Source organism: Copadichromis virginalis, linkage group LG7, assembly GCF_057382275.1.
Source record: "Copadichromis virginalis isolate Kocher_CV1m ecotype Utaka linkage group LG7, C_Virginalis_male_GT1.1, whole genome shotgun sequence".
Classification (NCBI taxonomy): Eukaryota; Metazoa; Chordata; class Actinopteri; order Cichliformes; family Cichlidae; genus Copadichromis; species Copadichromis virginalis.
Window position 1 is genome coordinate 66751555 of NC_140624.1, and position 20967 is coordinate 66772521.

At 40.5% G+C, this 20967-nt stretch overlaps 1 protein-coding gene across 1 annotated transcript in view; it reads right to left on the reverse strand.

Annotated features, from left to right (window-relative positions):
• The window catches only part of LOC146706654 (voltage-dependent calcium channel subunit alpha-2/delta-4-like), a 92950-nt gene that overhangs the window by 65192 nt on the left and 6791 nt on the right, over positions 1-20967 (reverse strand). Inside the window, exons 2-14 of the mRNA XM_085464861.1 lie at positions 17369-17450; positions 12345-12461; positions 10882-10941; positions 8804-8966; positions 8581-8712; positions 8115-8175; positions 4891-5041; positions 4043-4117; positions 3533-3622; positions 2541-2654; positions 1003-1081; positions 796-929; positions 576-593 (exon numbers count right to left, since the gene is read on the reverse strand). Of these exons, the coding sequence (XP_085320987.1) occupies positions 576-593; positions 796-929; positions 1003-1081; positions 2541-2654; positions 3533-3622; positions 4043-4117; positions 4891-5041; positions 8115-8175; positions 8581-8712; positions 8804-8966; positions 10882-10941; positions 12345-12461; positions 17369-17450 (1276 nt within the window). The remainder of the gene's footprint in view (positions 1-575; positions 594-795; positions 930-1002; positions 1082-2540; positions 2655-3532; positions 3623-4042; positions 4118-4890; positions 5042-8114; positions 8176-8580; positions 8713-8803; positions 8967-10881; positions 10942-12344; positions 12462-17368; positions 17451-20967) is intronic.

Below are 20967 nucleotides of genomic sequence, written 5' to 3' on the forward strand. Positions count from 1 at the left end.
GGAAAGGTGCTTGTTTGTGTTTTGTCTCTTCTTGTATAGACTTCTGTAACTCTCTTTTTCTGCACTCAGTAAGTCGACACCCTGGGTTGCCTGGACGCAATTTTAAAAATGCTAATTTACTACATCAAACAGACCGTCTCATACAACTCCACTTTGATGTTACTTCACAAGCTCCCTGTAGCACTTACAATGCTGTTTAAAATCCTCACCCTTACCTACAGAGCATTTCATGCTCAGGCATGGCAGCTAATGGCTATTTGAAAGGCTTCTCCTGTTGCACAGGAGGAAGAACATGGCCTAAAACCTGAGATCCAAACATGTCCATGCAGTTCTCAGATATCTTCACACAGGTGTGTTGTAGTATTTGTAAGCTGGGTTTCTGCAGCTCTGAACCATTGCAGCTTAAAAAGCTGAACTTTGTGCTGATCCTTTGGATCTTCTGATAAAAGAAATGCCAAAAATAAACTCCATGTTATATACTGATGGTAGAACCTGTAGGAGCTTCACACAAGTCCAACAGATGAAGAACTAACTATTAATCTAAAACTGCAACTTCTTTTTTTTTTTTTTTTTACCTCCTCTGTGTTTGGAAGCTGTTGGGGTGATGGAGATGAAGGCCCAGAGGATCATGGGATAATGGGTTCATGGAGACGAGGAGAAAAAACACACATGACAATAATGACATTGTTCTGATTTAAATGAGCCCTTCACAACAGATTTAAATAGAATGGTAGTGTATACTGTAAATATGTTTAATGGCTTCTTTAAGCCCTTTGATTGGCCAGGCAGGCTCACCACAGTGTCCATGTAGGCCTCTGTCCAGATGATATCGTGGTCATGGTTGATGACCATTGGCCGACTGAGCACGTGCAGGTACTCCATGACGTTCTCCTGCACATCTGCCAGTGTGGCGATGTGTGTGTAATAACCTGAAAAAACACATGTGAGCATATTAGTGTCTGCATGAAGAAAAAGCAGGAAAGTATCACACACAGGACCGACCTTTGTTGTTGCAGGCGATCCACTTGGTGTTTTGAGCAAAGGTCATCTCTCTGCCAATCAGGTAGGTGAAGACTCGCACCTGAACACAGTGGCACACCTGTTTATGTCCGTGTTTGCCCGTTTACAAAGTTACCTGCTAATGTTTTTGTGCAGGCAACTGTAGTTAAACACAGGAAGTCGGGTTTAGAGCACCTCATTCTTACTCAAACTGAGTAAGAATGAGGTGATAAGACAAAGGAGTTGATAGTGGACTTCCGGAGGTGCAGAGAAGTACACACCCCCATCACCATCAACGGCGCTGCTGTGGAGAGAGTGAGCAGCTTCCGGTTCCTTGGTGTACATCTGGCTGAGGATCTTACGTGGTCAGTACACACAAACAAAACAGTGAAGAAGGCGCAGCAGCGCCTCTTCTTTCTCAGGAGACTGAAAAGATTCGGCATGAGCCCCCGCATCCTCAGGACCTTCTATCACTGTGCCATTGAGAGCATCCTCACTGGATGCATCACCACCTGGTATGGCAACAGCACCGCCTACAACTGCAAAGCTCTCCAGCGAGTAGTGCGGTGCTCTGAACGGATAATTGGAGGTGAGCTTCCCTCCCTCCAAGACATCTACAGGAAGCGCTGCCTGAGGAAAGCGGGGAGGATCATCAAGGACTCCAGTCACCCCAGCCATAAACTGTTCAGACTGCTTCCATCAGGAAGGAGGTTCTGCAGCATCCGGTCCCGTACCAGCAGACTGAGAGACAGCTTTTTCCATCAGGCCATCAGACTGCTGAACACTTCATAGACACCTCAGCTTCACTACTGGAACTTTAACATTATGCACTCCATACTGTACAGTAATGCCACTGTTTTGCACATATTCAACTCTGTATATTTTATATTATATATTTTATTTATTGTTTACTCTATTTAATTTGTAAAATATGTGTACACACACACACACACACACACACACACACACACACACACACACACACACACACACACACGTAGGAAAATATTTAGTATACACATCCAGAAATGCATATACTATTATATATTGTACATATATTTATTAGTTTCAGATGTAGCCATTCTTGTATTTTGCTTGTTTACATTATTGTATTTTGCACAACTCTGTTGCTTGTGAAGCTCGCACACAAGAATTTCACTCACATGTGCTGTACCAATGTACCTGCACATGTGATGTGACAATAAAAGTGATTTGATTTGATTTGATACTTTGACAATAAAGAGGTAATAATCAATAAATTACCAAAGTAATACACAAGTAATACGCTGATACAACAATTGTATATAGAACTGTCTAACAACAGACAAAATACATTCAAAGGTTACAGTATATAGAGACATTTAAGTGACGTCACTATAAAATATATTCATATATTTACATATTATTGTAACAGTAACTTTTTAAGAAACAAATATGGTGATATTAATGGTGTAATAATAGTAAGTAATGAGGTGAAACAGGCTATGATGTAGAGTTAATTCATTTCTAATATGGAAAAGCTCTCAGCTCGCGGTCCTCACCCTGCGCTCAGGCCAGTTGAACTCCTCAAAGACGGACTGAAAGTCCTCCATGGCGCCGTCTGTGATCAGCATGATGGCCTGGTTACACATGCTGCCCTGACCGTTCGCCCTCGCCTGCACACAAATGCACAACTTAGACACAGCAACAACTCCATCATCGATCTCTACTCTTTGAAAAGAGAATAAAAAAGCACTTTGTGATGCTAGATATCATTTTTTAGATTTAAGCCCCTTTTAAGCCAAGGAAACAGCAACTTTACTGTAAAGAAAATCTTTTTGAGTCTTCCCGCTCTCCAGGAAGCTTGTTGTGAACATTAAACCAGCTTAAAATTGTTTTAAACCATGAATATCCAAACAACAGTTTAACAAAGTATTGTACCCAACAGAGAAAACAATAAGTGCATTACAGTAGTCCAAACATCTTGTCATAAAAGCATGGACAAGATGTTCAAAAACATAAAAAAGATAAAGTAAACTCACTAAAAGCCTCAACCATTAAAAAACTAGTTTTAATAAGAGAATTTATCTCCTTATCTTAGATTCACAGTCCAGTTTGACACCACAGTTTTCTGCTGGGTCTGAACACCTCAGGTTACTCTCAGTGAAATAATTAAAAAACCAGCAGCAGCCAGCAGTGTTACTCAATGCACCAAAGGTAAAAATGTGAAAAATCCAAGGTGATTGTCAGAAGACTTGACCTCTGACCTTGACTTTGTCGAGGTCACTCAGAATTACTCGGCGGGGTGACAAAAATACCCCACGAGCCTTTGATGGTTGAGGGATAAAAAATGATGGGAATGTTTACTTTGATGTTCTTTAGAAACTCCACCTGTGGTTTAGGGGAGTTGATATTTTCATTGGTAGGTAAATGTAAGTGTTGTTAAAAAAAATGGTAGACACGGCCATGTTATTTAGAAATCAGGCCAAGATGGAGCAGATAAAATCAATATAAGTTAGGAGAGTGGTAAAAAGCGGGCTGAGCGGACACTAACCTCGTTCAGGATTTTGAAGGACTCCTTCATGGCATTCTTGATCTTTGCTTCGCCTTTGACATGCAGCTCCTCCACCAACACCTTAAAGTGCTGAGACAGGAAACGAGTACAAAGAGGCTTTGTATACAGACAGACATTCATTTTTATTGCCCAGATTCAAAGAAATTCTGATTTAATTTAATTTGAATATATGTGCCTCCCTTTATCCTGTCAGTCAACTACAACCAAGTTTCAATCATTTATTACTTAGGTGACTAATTTTGATCTTGTGTTTGAGGTAGTTTTGAAAAATACGGTACCTTCAGCCTTAACACTGAAACTCTCACAAGCACAGAGGCTCTCTAGCTCCAGCTTGACCTGCTGTGGTTTCTGATGCCACTTTAAGAATTAGGCTAAGAGGCTGATCTGATAACGACACTCGGGGTTTTCCTCTGTGTTTGCGTCTGTGTGATGGCTGCTAAGATGCCTCCTGGGCTCTTTAGGCTTCCATGAAGCAGATAATGGTCTCACCTCTCTGTTGTCCAAGTCGGCCTGGACCAGAGTTCCTCTGAAACACGGCTCCACGTAGCGAACGTAGTCTGTGTACTGCAGACAGGGAAAGAAACACAGACGAGGCAGGCTCATGAGCAAAAACAGGCAGTCAGTGGTTCCATTAACTAATCCAGTAATTGAACCTTTAATGTTTTAGTGATAAAGCTATGAATTCACAATGATGTTGATGTTACCCAGACTTAAAAAGTACTCACACCAGCACAACACATGCTTTTCATAATGAAACTGAGAAGTGATTACAGTTTTTAAGATGTGAGGGGTTTCCTGACCAGCCAGGTCTTAATCCAACATCAAATTAACGTGTTGGTTCCAACACGTTAATTTGATGATCTTATAGTTATTTGGTTATAACTTGTGACATTTCTATGTTAGGAGTTCTTCCTTGTTCTTGTTTAGTTCCTTTCCATTTCATTTGGATAGTGTTTGTCTCTGGTACTTTGTATGTAGTTTTCTGAGTACTGCATCTGAATCCTTTCAGGGCTTCAGGATATGCACGATATGAGAACTTATGAGCCTGTAGCGCTAATGAAGCAGGCATGGATTACCATCACTGTAAATACCATCTCTTTGCATAAATGTGATTTATTATCCAATACGTCTTAAAAAGAAAGGAAATAATTATGGTTATTTTTTAACTCTAGATACCAGTAAAAATAATTTAAATTGAAAAAATGTATGAAACTCCAAATTTATGCCACTTGTGAAACTTTTGGTCATGACTGTTGTTTTCCTGCCATTTTTCACTTAAACGCTGCTCAGAGTCACAACACTGTAATAGTTTTTAAGTAGATGTGCGCATGTCTCACAGCAATGACGTTGACAAAGTCGTTCTCTCCCAGTGTATCCAGAATGGTGTTGATGGTGTGTTTGGCAATGGTCATCTTCAGTCCCTTCATACTGCCGCTAATGTCCACCATGATGATGATGTCTTTGGGAGACGTGGCAGCCTGGATGTACCTGTACACAGGAAGTGGAGACAGCCAATGGCTGTTGGGATCAATAACATTGGTCCAAACTCCACAGAGTAGTGGAGCAGTGCCATTGACATTATACCTGTATACATATATTATATATTATTAGCATACACTCAGAAAAATGAAATTGGTTGGTTGTTACGTGTACAAGATTCAAACTTGTAATTTGAACTAAATAATTTCATGTTTCTATGGTGAACGTGATTAAATCATATAGCATCTGCATGAACTTCAGCAACTTAATTTGTTCTTGTTGAGATGACCTGATACGATCTAGTAAGAGTGGTTAGTTGTCTGGAATCACGAAATTCACAAGATCATATTAGAGGTCAAACTGCAGGAAAATCGCTGGAGTTTTAAGAGGCAGACAACTACACCCACACCACGTGTATGCTATTGCTATTTATTGTGGTTCAACCTGTCAAGGACAAAAACGTACAGAAAATTCTGCATCAAGCCTTGTAAACATATCTTTCCTACTTTTGTTAAGCCTGGAGTGACAGCTTGGAGGTGTGATGGTTACTGCTGTTGCCTCACAGCAAGAAGGGCCTGGGTTCAAATCCACAATCTGGCTGGTTTGCAGTGTGTAATTAGAGTTACGTTAATTGGTGATTCTCAATTATCCATGAATGTCAGTGCAAATGGTTGTTTGTCTCTATGAAATCATCAACCGCCATATTGGTTCATTAAGCAAGACTAATTGCCTTGATTACCAAAGTAGTTGTTCAAACAACAAGATTTCATTGTGTTCTCCTAAAGTTTTTAACTTGTGTCGAATGAATTAAAACAAATTTCACTTTAAATACTTCAATAAATCACTTCAAGTCAATGTAAGTATACTACGTTGATCCAACGTAATCTGATTACATTAAACCACCAAATGCCAAATGTGTTGGTTTGACATGGTCAAAAATGGGTTATTGTACTTGGTTAAATCACGTGGAAAAAGGTGCCACGATTAAATTGTGTTCATCCAACAACAGATTTTTTTGAGCGTACATTATCATTGCTATGCAGATGATACCTAGCTGTATCTATCCACCAAGCAAGATGACACACACCAGTTACTTAAACCACAAGAATGTCTTAAAGACAAAGGAGTGGCTGACCTCGAATTTCCTGCTTCTAAATTCAGACAAAATTGAAATGATTGTAGTCGGCCCATAAACCTTGGAGACATGATGTCTAACCCAATACTTACTCTGGATTACACTGGCCTCCAGTAACACTGTGAGGAATCTTAGAGTGTCCTTCAACATCCATTAAAACAATCTAACTGCAACAGTTCCAGCAGCCAAAGGTCAAATGTGAACAGGAGCATCAGGCAACCTTCGAGCCTGCAAAGTACAGCCAATATAGAAGAACCGAAAACTGCACTTCCCCTAATGGCCACTTTAAGCTGTCTGCAAAATGTCCAACTTAACTAATTATGATAACACATAACAATTAAAAGCTGAGCAGTAAATCATACTTTAAGCTGTCACTCTCAAACATGGACAGAGATATTAGAGGGAACCATGAACTGCAGATCTTCTCGTCTCTGGGAAAAACTGTGTGGATGCTCCTGGGCCAATTTTTGAAGAAGAAAAAAAGAAAGAAAGAAAAGAAAAGTGGCCTCATCATATAACTCACAGAAATCTGGTTCTCCTGTACTCCTTTACTTTGCAAAGGTGAATTTAAACCTTTAGACTGTGACTGTCCAGCACTGAACAGAATAAAATATATTTATGGTTAACAGATTGTTAGCTTCATACAGGGGAACTGGGGATTTGTGTAAAAATCAAATCTTTATAGTTTGGTGAATTCTAATCAACGTAAGGAGTTTGTTATTAATTTCTGGCAGAAATGTCTGATTTCCAGCGAACATTCTCAACAGGTTCTTTATGAGCTGCTTTTAGAAAATCCAGGAATTGCCCCTGCAGATAAAAACGTATCATCTATCATCACAAACTCAATCTGCATGTTTCACAGTCTCTCTCAATGTAAGTCCCTGCAGATGTATGGCAGCTCAGCTGCAGTAATGTGGAGCGATGAGGCATTCAGGGACATATGCAGTTCTCTGGTATTATTTAGAAATGCATGAGCAGTCACATATGGTGCCATGTGGGCTGCCGTGACCCGGCTAAGGAGCAGCTTATCGTCTTTTCCAGAGGATCAGTGTCTGGCTGGCCTCTGCTCAACCAATGCAAAGCCAGCGGAGTGGCCACTTAGACTGACTCAAATTCAGCCTCATGGAGGGATTTATTCCATTTTTGCATTGTACTAATTCCTGCTGTTATATAGATAAGTCTATACACAGTAGCACAGTTGGTACATCCCTGATAATGAGGTTTTACTCTTAAAGATGATGATTCTACAAGTGTTCAGAAATTTGGAAGCTTTTCTATCTCCCACTGGAAGAGTAAGCACCATGTTTGGCTGGTTTACGTTCAGGCAGAAGCATTTATGTCTTTAACTGAAGCAGCTTTATTTGTGTGGGGAGCTGAAGGCAGTGAAATATAATGAAGTCTTCTTCTTCTTGCATCTGTAAAAAGATTAAATTCACACTTTGACTGAGGTGCTTCCAGCCTCCCTCATTAGTGGATTCTGTGTTTCTCTTTCTCTGCTGCTGGTGAGTTGACACCTTTAAAATTAACATGCTAAACTTAGCAACCCAGCTGCCTCAGTGTTTGCCTGCAGGACATTTAAGTATTTAATATCATTCGAGTGAGACACAACCCTAATCAAGCAGGCTTCAGTGGGTCATCAAACCAAACAGCCAAGGTGAAATATAGCCCTTGTTATGCTTAAGCACATAACCTCAGAAATGATTATTTTACTGTTCCAAAAATAGCAGAGCCCCAGTGAGTAGTGTGACTCTGTCACTTCAAAGCCTCTCAGAGATAAAAAGCAGGAAAACCTGAGCCCATTAAGCTTTTGAGGTTCTCGGGTTCTGGAGTAATGTGTCCCCCACATGATTATCACCACTGAACTTTACCATTTACCATAAATACAAAAAAATTCAAATGAGCTGTACCTCAGAAGGCAAAGACAAATGATTGGTAGAACAAACTCACCAGTTTCTGTTCCTGCAGTCGAAGGCTACAACACCGTTGGAGTCTGGAGTCCATTTAATACCTGACCAAAAGACAAGGAGTCAGTTCACAGAGTGACACCTGTGATATCAATAAGAAAAAACGTACATGGATACAAGGATATAAGAAATATTGAAAGACAAACAGGGAAGTTTGTGTGGATTGTATGGAATTGTATTATATGATCATTCCAAAATGATGTCAAACTGCCTAATTTCACTTGTTTTATTTCAGTCAGGACCATAAGGGTCAAACAAAGACTGGTATTTCCACAGCAAGAGCCCAGAACAGAACAGAGGCACCATCAGTGGCAACAGATGCATGAAAAAGAGTAAATGATACCATAAGGATTATTTTGAATTGTGAAATAATGCAAAGCTACTCTATTAGAGCCAAAAATAAAATCATGGAGCTGGAAACGAGCAGGACAGTTTATGGCTGAACTCACCAGGGTAGATCCTGAAGAAACCCGTGGAGCTGCCAAAGTACTGCCAGGTGAGTGTAGGATCCTTCTGGAAGTTACCGATGAAGACGTCGTTTAAAGCCTCTGTGTTGTAGATGGCATTGAGGATGTTAGGATCTGCACACAGAGGAAAAACATGCTGATTTAGAGCTTCCTTTTAAAGAGCCATGACCTATGTTGAGGGAGTCAGCCATGAAGCACCTCTGACCTTTGTTGTACACATTGGTGGGAACCTGGATGTTGCTCATCTGAGTGTTGACAGGCAGTTTATTAAAATGTTCATTCTCCTCGAGGGGAAATTCTCCACCCAGATCCACATAGTTCCCATCCTCATCCGCAGTGTTGATCATCATCGAATTGTAGTAATCAAACTGGGAGAGGCAGCAACAGGAAATTCAGTTTGTTTTGTTTTTCACACAGAAATCCTGATTTTCAGTTCATTCAGATTATTGAGGAGTTAGAATCTGGTCTAATGTGTTTTTGTGTTTTTGACCCCTCAGGGCCGCCATAAGCATGCAGAGCTTGAAAACTGTCAGGTTTTTGGCAACAAAGGCTGAGAAAAAGTTTTTGATGTTGACAGTAGCTATAAAAACACGTTGCATCTCACATTTCCTTTTTAATAAGGTTTGACTGGATCAGGGCGCCTCTGCCGCTACGGGCTCATTAAGGTCCTAAACGTCCCATAATGCATGAGTGCCTCTTGTGTACTCTCTCACCAATACTGTATATCATTAAGCTTTTATCTTGTGGTTTTTCTTTCTGTCCTCTCTCTCCTTGTACAGGACCTTCCTGCATCCCTTCCTGTCAAAAATGAGTTTTTCCCCTCTTCTGTCACCAAGTGATGGTAATGGTATTGTTGGGTTATTATTTGGACCTTATGATATAAGGTGCTCTGGTATAACTTTTATTTAGTGTTGCTTAAATGAAGCTGAATTGACTTAGGACTTCTACCATGTACAACATCACAAACTCTATCATTAGGTGCTTGTGTTTGAATATACTGTTTAACCCTTTAAGACCTACCATAGAACCAAGTCCGCCAGAGCTTATATTATATTTTTACATGCTGTAGTGACATTTTTGGAGGCATTTCAAGTTGCTATACAGCAATACAACCATTACAGTCCAAATTTTAATAATATGTATGCATTAAGTGCATACTAATTACATAAATTGCAAAAAAGTGCAATAAACTACAAAAAAAATTGAAAATCGTTTTTGTTTTTTTAACATATATTTCTAGTTAGAGAAATTTAAGAGGCTTAACCCTCAAAACTGCAAATACAAAAAAGTTGCACAAAATAGTTTCCCACCACAGGAAATTTATTTTAAGTGTCTTCATAGTTTTATTTTTGAAATACACCAATTTTTATATACTGCAGGAAAAACAAAAATAAATATTATAATGCAAATTATAAAAAAAAAACCCCACCAGTATAGGCTCATAAGGCCCTGATGGTAAAAACTACATTTCCGCAAAATGACGTCACTTCCGGTTTCGGGCAGGTCATGGCGGACATGCGATAGTTCGCGCTGATGGACGTAGGAAGTGTTACAAACAGCTGATCGGATCAGCAAAGCGTGTTTCTGGAATATTATGCTTTTGTTGCTGCAAGTGCTTTTTATGCAGTTTTTGCAAAGCTTTATGTGGAAGGAAACCGTGACCTAGGACAAGCTGATGGCAGAAGATGTAAGTACAACTCATCCGGCTTCATATGCAAAAAAAAATTATTGCGCTAGCTTACATGGTTGCAGTGCTACTGGGATTTAAAAATAGTTACGCAAAAGGAGCGTGCCCACTCCGACCGGCTTTAAAGGGTTAAACATCTCTGGCTTCACAATATGAAAATGTGTACAGAACAAATTACATTTGTTTCATTCACATAAGTTTACGGCAGAATATCAGAAATACAAACCCACAGATGGAAGAATCCAGAAATACTTAACTTCCCTGATGCTTATTGTGCGTTTCTTTGCGACCCAGTTTCTTATAGGATCAGTGAAGTTTGACCTAATCTAATTTCAGGAGTCAGCTGAGGTTTAAACCTCCAATCTGCTCCGGCCTCACAGCCTGCTGTCAACTCTGATCCACGCACAGTCAGCTAATGATAGCATTCAGCTAAAGACAAGGAAAGTACAAATGCACCAAACACTGACACATGACAGACTTGGAGGTTTTATCGTCCATCAGCATTAATTTAAACATGCAGAATACAGAATACGTCCTGGGTGATTCCAAACTAGCCAGTGAATCAGTTATCATCAAAACCAAAGAGTTGCACTGACCTTTAATGTTGCATTGAATTCATGGTACAAATCTGAGTCTTCTGCAGATTCTGCTAACCTCTGGCACAAGAAAAAGAGGAGAGAAATAAAACGGAGACTAAAAGACTGCACTGCACATGCACAGAAAAGCAAACCAGCGAAAAATTATGAAATGTTCATTAGCTACAATAAGCTAAGAAATTATTATTATTATTATTATTATTATTATTATTATTATTATTATTATTATAATTATACAGTCTCAAAAGAGTATAGAAAGAAAAGGACTTTGGTGAGCAGATTCTTTTCGTTTTTATTATCAATATTATCAGGACTCCTTAGAGCCACAACAATATGAGTTGTGGCTCCATGAGTTGTGGCACTTCCTTTAAGAAAAATTCAGATATGAATGGCTTTAAAGGAATATGCACAGCTGGATTTAGCTGCGTTGGGAAAAAGTGAATTAGTTACTGTAGCGCAGAGTTCAACACAAAGGAATTCATCAACAAAGGCAACATTTAAGCACCAAAATGATTTTTATCAAGGCTAGTGTCACAGTTCTGGGTCATTTTGACGCAGCTTTTTCTGTTTGTTATATTTTGGTGTTTTTCTAGATTATGATTTATGTTCTGATTCTTGAGTTGTGCTGGTTTGATTTTGTATTATATTTTCTGTCAAGTCTGCGTCTTTGTAAATTGTTTCCTGTTTTATTTTGATAGTTCCAGTCCTATGTCAGCGTATTCAGTTAGCCCTAATTTCTCCCAGCTGTGTCTCCCTCCTGTTTTCCATTCTCTGATTACGCCACTGCGTATTTAAGCCCTGTGTTGGCCTTTGGTCTTTGTTGCGTCATACGGTCTACATGCTGTGTGTTTGTAGTGTTCCAGTGGTGCAATTCCTCTGTTCTGAGTTTTGTTTTGTTTTGTTTTTGTGGGAGTTATTTATAAGGAGATTTTTCCAGCATTAAAGTTGTGTTTTCAGTTCCAGTCCCGTCTTTGAGAGTCCTGCATTTTGGGTCCTTTTTCCTTCCTGCCTGCCACACAGCCTATCATGACAGTTAGAAACAGAACATGATTTGAATGCATAAATAACAGAGGCTTTTTTAAAGCTCGGTTTTCTGAGCTTCCAGCTTGATGCACAGCCATGAAACATTCTTCCAGTTGAAATACATTTAGGACCATCACACATTTTTCCATAAGACCAGTCAGACCCAACTACTTCTACTTCAACTGCTCCAGCTGCACACTTTATACAAAGTGATCACAGTGATATTGTTCATGCCACAAAGAAAACTGTCTAACGGATCATTCTGCTGTATTTTGTTAGGCAGCAAACTAATGACACAAATTATAACAGCATGTACTAAAAAACACAATCTTGTAATGAAGATGCAAAAGCAGGAATCACATTATTTTAAAAATCATGGGTTCAAATTAGTTCGGTCTCCCAGGAATAGTCCTGAAAAACCTCCTTTTAATGATCCTCACCATCACCGACTTCATCTTACTTCCCAACATTCGTTCGATTTCATCAGAGTAGTCCTTCACCAGGTCTTGTCCATCCACCTCTACGATCTTAATGATTGGCTCCACATCCTTCAATTTCTGAGACAAAAACAAAGACAGAGTCAAGAACAGCAGAAGTTTTTTTTAAATATACAATAACAACACATATAACATATTTAATATTTATTTCAATGCACTTTACACATCATCCCCCATTCACCCACGCACTCACATTCCTACAAGCACTTTCTTCAACATCTAACTGCTTTTCTATCTAACATTTAAACTCATCCGCGCTTAGATGAATGCATTAGAGAGCACCTTGGAGCAGCCAAGGCTCTAACTCCTGAGCTGCAGCCACCAAAATATCCATACCGTTCTGGTAACAACAAAGAAAAGCATTGAATCTGTACATTAAATAAACATTAACTCTAGAAAGACAAACTTGCAGCGTGTCATCAGTTATTACGACATTTCAGGATATTCCCAACAAGGTCTGATGTCTTATCCTGTGTTTACAGTATAAATAAAATGCAGCTGCCTTTTTTATGAGATAATTCAGAGTAAATCAACTCTCTCTCTCTCTCTCTCTCTCTCTCTCTCTCTCTCTCTCTCTCTCTCTCTCTCTCTCTCTCTCTCTCTCTCTCTCTCTCTCTCTGCGTGTATTCTTATACTGAGGGGATATCTGAGGTTATTGGGTCACTTTCTTTGGATCAAGAAGCTCGAGGTGGATAAACCAGCTGAGTGTGCGGAGGGTCAGCCCAGTCTGGGTATTTACACTCTGAATCTCTTCATTAAGTCACTCCCTAATTCCAATTAGTTCAAGCTGCCCAAACTGAAGCAAATACACAAGCAGAGCCAAACATTGAGTCCAACCTCTGTGAAAATCTTTTATCTCAGTCCTGCACACTTGCTGTACAGTATAATGAGCACAGAGCTCTATGGAGTCACAAAAAGGATTTCTCAGTGGTTGTTTTGCATCTTAGAGGAAGGGGCCTCAGTGGAAATGTAACCTAGTGTACCTTTGATTATGATGGGTTGCTGCAGAGTGACCCATCACTGAGAGGTCAATTCAATTTAATTTTATTTCTATAGCACCAAATCTCAACAACAATCATCTCAAAGCACTTTATATTGTGAGGTAAAGACCCTACAATAATACAGAGAAAACCCCAACAATCATATGACCTCCTATGAACAAGCACTCTGCAACAGTGGGAAGAAAAAAACCCCTTTTAACAGGAAGAAACGTGCAGCAGAACCAGGCTAGGGAGAGGCAGCCATCTGCCACGACCAGTTAGAGGTGAGGGGAGGAAGACAAGACAAAAGACATGCTGTGGAAGAGAGCCAGAGATTAATGATATCCATCCATCCATTCACTTCCGCTTATCCAGAGGACACCCTGGACAGGTCGCCAGTCTGTCGCAGAGCTAACACACAGAGACAGACAACCATTCAACCATTCGCACCATTATGCCAGAGTACACGGGGAGAACATACAAACTCCACACAAAAAGACCCTGGCCTGATGGTGGGATTGAACTCAGGACCTTCTTGCTGTGCAGCAACAGTACTTTCCTTTGGTGTGATACGGTACTATGAGGTCTTTAACCTCCTAGGACCTGATGTCCACATATGCGGACATCCCATTTTGGGTTGTCTAGACCAAAATACAAAATTTTGCTCTACAAGGGCCTGATATCCACTTACGAGGACATTATACTGCCACATGTATGCTATGCCTTCTGAAGATACTGCCAAGGGAAACCATGTATAACATGGGTGGGCAACTCCAGGCCTCGAGGGCCGGTGTCCTGCGAGTTTTAGCTGTGTCCTTGATCCAACACAGCTGATTCAAACAGCTAAATGACATCCTCAACTAGGGATGGGTATCGAAACCCGGTTCTTGTTGAAAACCGGTTCCCACTGTTTCAATTCCTTGGAATCGTTTGCCATTTTTGCAAACGATTCCCTTATCGAGTCCAGTCGCCCTGAATGACGTCACCACGTTGCGGAGCGTCATTTACCTGGCAGGAAACACGGCGCCAGCGGCTCAAATGCTCAAAAGCTTGGTTATACTTTACGAGAACGGATGACAACAGGGCAACTTGCAATACTTGCAAAGTAGATGTTTCATTTAAGGGAGGAAACACTACGAATATGCAAAAGCATTTGCTCACAAAACACGCGATAACCTTAAATGAATGTCGTGTTTTTAATTCCGCTCCGGACTCGTGAATCTCAACCCAGCAGCAGCGGTAACATTTGCACGTCCTCTCCCGTTAATGCGGCAGGTAAATAATCAGCTAACAGTGCATATTATGTTAGCGCGATCTGCCTTATTGCAAAACCTGCCATTACTGTGCATTTAGGTGACCATGATGAGACAGACAGAGTCTGGCTCAGATGCTGGCAGTTCTCACTGCAGTCTACCGGTAGCGTCTCCTTTCAGGCCAGGATAGACGAATGTCACCGAGCAGTGATTCAGTTTGTGGTCAAAGGCTTGAATCCATTTGCCACAGCAGATGTCCCCGATTTCACTTTGGTAAGTGAATGTGTTTAATTGTAGGCAGGGACATTACTGGATATTCTTGTGTAATTGCTACAGAATAATTTATGTTATACTTTGTTATTGCTACAGGAGAATATTTATTTTATTATTTTACATTTACATTTTTTTTCCTGGGGACCCTGTGACACCCCATTGAAGAGCCGTAGGCTGGATCTCTTAAGATCTCACTGTTGGGTTTGTAAGGCCATGTTACTCCTAAATTTCTATCTTGTTCAAAGAGAAGGTAAAAAACAAAGTTCTAAGCTAATCGACCTTAGTGTTCTCCTTTTTTAAAAATAAGAATCGATAAGAGAATCGATAAAGAATCGAATCGTTAAACAGAATCGAAAATGGAATCGGAATCATTAAAATCTTATCAATACCCATCCCTATCCTCAACATGTCTTGAAGTTCTCCAGAGGCCTGGTATTGAATTAATCATTTGATTCAGGTGTGCTGACCCAGGGTGAGATCTAAAACCTGCAGGACACCGGCCCTCGAGGCCTGGAGTTGCCCACCCCTAACGTATACTGTTAACAGAACTGGTCCTAGCACCGAGCTTTACAAAACAGGGATCCAACGCAAGAATTAAAACAATGTTGAAAAGTAGAAGCATTCAGAGAGTGCAAACCAAATGTACTTTAAGAAGTTTGTAGTGCAGTAAAAACAAGTGCAAAGTGCAGGCTTTATTAAAATGTGCCTTCTTAAAAACAAAGTAAATATACTTGACATCATTTTAAGTGCAATTATTTTCTATCATTTATGTGGATTATTACATGTATGACATTTATTGCAGTGTTTCGTAAATTGGTTTTGTTAAATTGTGACCAATAAATCATTAAGTTGACTTCGAAAACCTCGATGGATGTAAGCCAGATTTTAATGGACTGCTAACATGACCCCACTCTACACCCCTACAGTTTTATCACAAGATCATTCAAACCTTTTTAAGCTATGATGTTTACAGAATGATGACACATGGATGCAAACACTACCAAAAACATCCTTGTAAGTACCGTAATTACCCGTAGCATCATTTTTCTCCTAATAAATCTGTGCTAGGGCACTGAGCTGCATGTGCTCTTAGTTTTAAATGCTAGTTTCCAAAACTGGATTTATTTCAGGATATTCTGGCTTCCTGTCTTCCCCCACACTGCTGAAATGCACAGAGTGATGCTGATGATGTAAGGTGGGCTTAAACTCCCTGAAAAAAAGGTTTCTTGATCAGCCAGTTGGGGATGTTTCAATCATTTTTTGGTCCCAGTCGTGGCCTGAATCCTTTCAAGTAGCTCTACCCTGCTCGTCTCTGCAAGCGAACCAGACTTTAAGTGTGAACAACACACAAACACAACTCACCATTATTAATGTGCTTAGCACTACTATTGCTGAAATTGGCATTTCATTGTTTTTTTAATTTATGGTGGATAAATGTGGTTTGAATCTTTGTTTAATTATTTTTATTTCTTTGTGTTATCTTCCAGATGTCACTGAGGTGAGAAGGATAAGGAGGCACATAAAGTAATCCCCATAGAGTTTATGGGGTGGTTATTATACAAGATGATCTTGAGGGTCAGCCTTTTAACATCATTTAACATTCATTTTAGCACTGATACATTCATAGATTTGCTCATATAGCAATCCTCCAACAATTGCTGTATTTTATCTCTCATTCATGGCCAGAGAAAACGTACATGAAAACAACATGAAACCCGCAAGGCAGAAAACAATGTTATCTGGGGGTTATTTTGGTTCCTATACACGCATGTTGTGTATTCTGCAGGAGGTGGATGTGTGTTTAAAAGCATACAAACTGCTGACTGCCTCTGACGGCTCTAAATCTGACAGATAAATGGATGAATGTCTAAAATCAGAACAGGCCGCAAATCCTGACGCTGGTAAAGAGGGCTCAGTCCTCAATCTGGGCATTATCATGATCCCTGGGTGTGTTTGTCCTGGCAAACAAGCATAAGTGTGCACACAGACTCACACACACACACAATGATAGGCACACTCACCAACATACACGAATGCACATCCGAACTCTTCCAATTGCTCTTTGTTTCCAGTTCAAACAGTCAGAAGCCTCAGGACCAGTTTGAGGGTAAGAAACTCACATCTAAAGTAGACTTTGGCCATGTTTTAATTATTAAAAGAAAATTCAACCCAAATGAATACAACACCAGAAAAGACAAATACAAACCTCAATGGTTTATGAGACTTCTTTGTAGAACCTACAGAGAGTGAACGCTCCAGAAGTATGAAAGGCTGAAATAGAACCTCTCAGTTTTGGACACGTTGGCCAAACCATTGCTCAGTCAGTATTTATGCTTTCTTGCAGCCTTGTGCAAATGTTTGGTAAAAGTCTGAGGCTTGTCGAAATGACAAATCCTAGAACATTTTTTTAGGACGACTTTTGAATTTGAAATTTGCTTTTACCAGTTCTGGCTTCATTTACCTTCTGCAGCAGCAGAGATCCAGAGTATTTGGTTGCACACTCTCGAAGTTCTGCAGAGAATCTCAACGCCCACTGCTGCACCCTGCAAGACAGAAAGACAACAGACAATATCAAGGACTCACATTACAGACTGTTAGAAAACCACAAGAAGAGACGCAAACAAAAGATAAGGAAACAAAACAAAATAAAACAAACAAGCAAAAAGAAAAGAAAAGAAAATCTCACCACTAGATATCAGTAGATTGCAGTTAAATGAACTTCATGTATTATCCTAACTAAGATGGCTGCTGTAAAACAAACAGCTCTGGCTGTAGAGTGTTGGCTCTTAGGCTGTTGTTTACCTCAGCTGTCAATGTGTCCATGTCTATTTGGACTGTAAAACATTGTGAAACGAGTTTAATACAAGCCAATGACTCCGAGAAGCTCATCAAGTTCTGCTGTTTTTGCTATTAGCCACTGTTACATCCACTTCAAAGAAAGTTTCACCAACGTTGTTGGACTCTGAAACTTTCATACAATGTGAGAATGTAATCAAACTGTTTATCAAGGGAAAGCGTGAATTTTAGAACAATTAAGCCAAACATTAGCTGAAAACAAGAACACTGCAGGCAACAAGGACACGGACCAGCCGGCTCATTATCGGTATTCAGCTCAGTCCACCTCTCTGATGGTACGGAGGTGCGTCAGTGTCTGGAACTGGCAGCTCGAAAATCTGGAAAGGTGAAATCAATGCTGACAGAAATATACACTTTTTTACAGATGATGTCTTTGTCAGAGGTGCCTTGTATATTTCAGAAAGATAATCTTATACCGCATACTTCATCTACTCGAACAGCATGGCTTCATAGTAGAAGAGTTTGGTTGCTGAACTTTCCTGCCTGCAGTGTGTGAGAACATTTGGAGCACCAAGAAAGCAAAAATAGAACAAAGACAAGCCAGGGCTGCTGAGAGCTAGGATCCTCTATCAGACAAGAATGGGAAAACTGTCCTCTCCCAGAAGTAGAGTTAAAAGTAGAGTGGATACTACACAGTGGGAAACATGGCCCTATTCCAACTTTTTGAGACGTGTGGCTGCATTAAAATTAGGGAGAAGATCCTCTAGGACACCATCCATCATCTCATTACGAGCACGGCCCGGGTCAGGCATGCATACAAGCATGCAGGCCGTAGAAACTACTGAAACAATGTGACATCCTTTTATTCCCAACACATCATGCAGTCCATATCTGTATCGATATGCAGCATGATTTTTTTTTCCAGTGTTCTCTCAATTTGTCGGAGCAGTGTGTATATAGTGTCATGCCACATATTATTTTGTGTTAAGTTTCACTCTGTGTACTTACCGATTTGAATATATGAGGTTTATCAGTTTTTATTCCTTTATAATATGATTCATCCTGCTTGGTTTCCTGATTCTTGTGGATCGCGTTTGACCACCTGGGTTGGCTGGCCTGATTTGTAGCACCTGTCTGAGCTGCTATCGATGCCAGCTGGGTTTGAATAACGCAGTGTGCTGGACCTTTTGATCTCCATCTGTTACATACACGCTGTCCTCTAACTTCTTTGATTAAACATTAAAATATTAGTTGAGGAAAGCATCGCAGCGAAACGGTCATGAAAGAAGCCCATGTTTAAAATTTGCTGTTAGCCACTGCATGCTAAAAATCATTGGTGCACTCAGACAAACTGGACTCGTACTGAGCTTGGAGCACTTCTCATCAATGGTCTATGTAGCAGAAAGGCAGGGACCCTTTGTTTATGCTATACCACCACTTTACCTCAGGATGAAAAGTTCTGTTGTTACGTTCTTGCGCTGTCAGGTGTTTAGCGTAAGCTTGACCGTGTGTTTCCATGACAACGCTTGGCTCAGCAGCGGTGCATTACAGCAGAAAAAGGCCCTTAAATATGACAGTGATGAAAGAGATTTAGATAATCTGCTCCTCATCTGGGTCACAGCAGAGAGCTGCAGGGGTCCACTCAGCACAGACCCACAGCAATGCAACAAAGCTGCAAGTTAAAGTTTTGGTTTGTGTCGCAACAGCAAAACGGACAATTAACACAACAGACACTATAATGTTTCTATCATATGATATAGAAATATAATATAATAAAATATGTACAGAGGAGGTCAGGAGAGATGTAGAAGAGTGAAGTACTATAACCATCTGTGAAAACCAGTGAAAGCTTTGTCATGGTTTCTGCATTTCAGCCATGTCTCAAAGCTGATGATCACTGATTGTGAACTAAGGCCATGCACACAGGCTGGTTAAAGCTCCATCATGTCATAGATGCACATGATCCAGAAACACTGCCTACACAGTTTGTTTCAGACACAGGATGACCTGAAGGCCCATTTTGAACTATGAATTATCCAAAGTTACCCCTGGAATTGGAAAGCAAAAACATCAATCTGGAGATGAGGAGAACAACGTTCACTTTAACCATTCTGAGGGAAAACATCATCAGAATATTCCAGGTCCAGGTGATGAATAATTACACATAATGAGGACTGTGTGAAGTGCCTCAGTCACAGCACTTCACACAGACAGACAGAGGAGAGAGAGAGTTTACCCAGCATGTGTTGAAAAGGAGGGTAATGCTCCATCTGTTCTGGACATTAATCCTCTAAGTTCAGTGCAGACACACACACACACAGTAAATACACTGTGGGCTTGTAACAGGTTTGACAATAACCCATGTAAGACACACTGCTCTGCTACAGATGTAACTAATTACTGTTCATTTAAATTCTGGGTGCTAGATTCCTTTGATGAATCATTTAAACTATGAAATGCTATGTACCATCATGCACACGTCTTATTACACTGAACAAAAATATAAACGCAACACTTTTGTTACTGCTCCCATTCCCCATGGGATGGACGTAGAGACCTAAAATTCATTCCAGATACACAATATAACCATCCCTCCCAAACAGTGGTCACAAATCAGTCCAAATGTGTGGTAGTGGCCACATCTGCTATATTGAGATAATCCATCCCACCTCACAGGTGTGCCACATCAGGATGCTGATCTGACATCATGAGTAGTGCACAGGTGTACCTCAGACTGCCCACAACAAAAGGCCACCCTGGAATGTGCAGTTTTTTGCGCTATTGGGGGTCTGGGGACCCAGAACCGGTCAGTATCTGGTGTGACCACCATTTGCCTCATGCAGTGCAACACATCGTCGCATGGAGTCTATCAGATTGTCAATTGTGGCCTGTGGAATGTTGGTCCGCTCCACTTCAATGGCTGTGCGAGGTTGTTGGATATTCGTGGGAACTGGTACACGCTGTCGTATACGCCGGTCAAGCACATCCCGAACATGCTCAATGGGTGACATGTCCGGTGAGTATGCTGGCCATGCAAGAACTGGGACATTCTCAGCTGCCATCTGCCCTGAACAATGTGAACCATGATTCATCCGTGAAGCGCACACCTCTCCAACGTGCCAGACGCCATCGAATGTGAGCATTTGCCCACACAAGTCTGTTACGGCGACGAGCTGGAGTCAGGTCAAGACCCCGATGAGGACGACGGGCATGCAGTTGAGCATCCCTGAGACGGTTTCTGACAGTTCGTGCAGAAATTGTTTG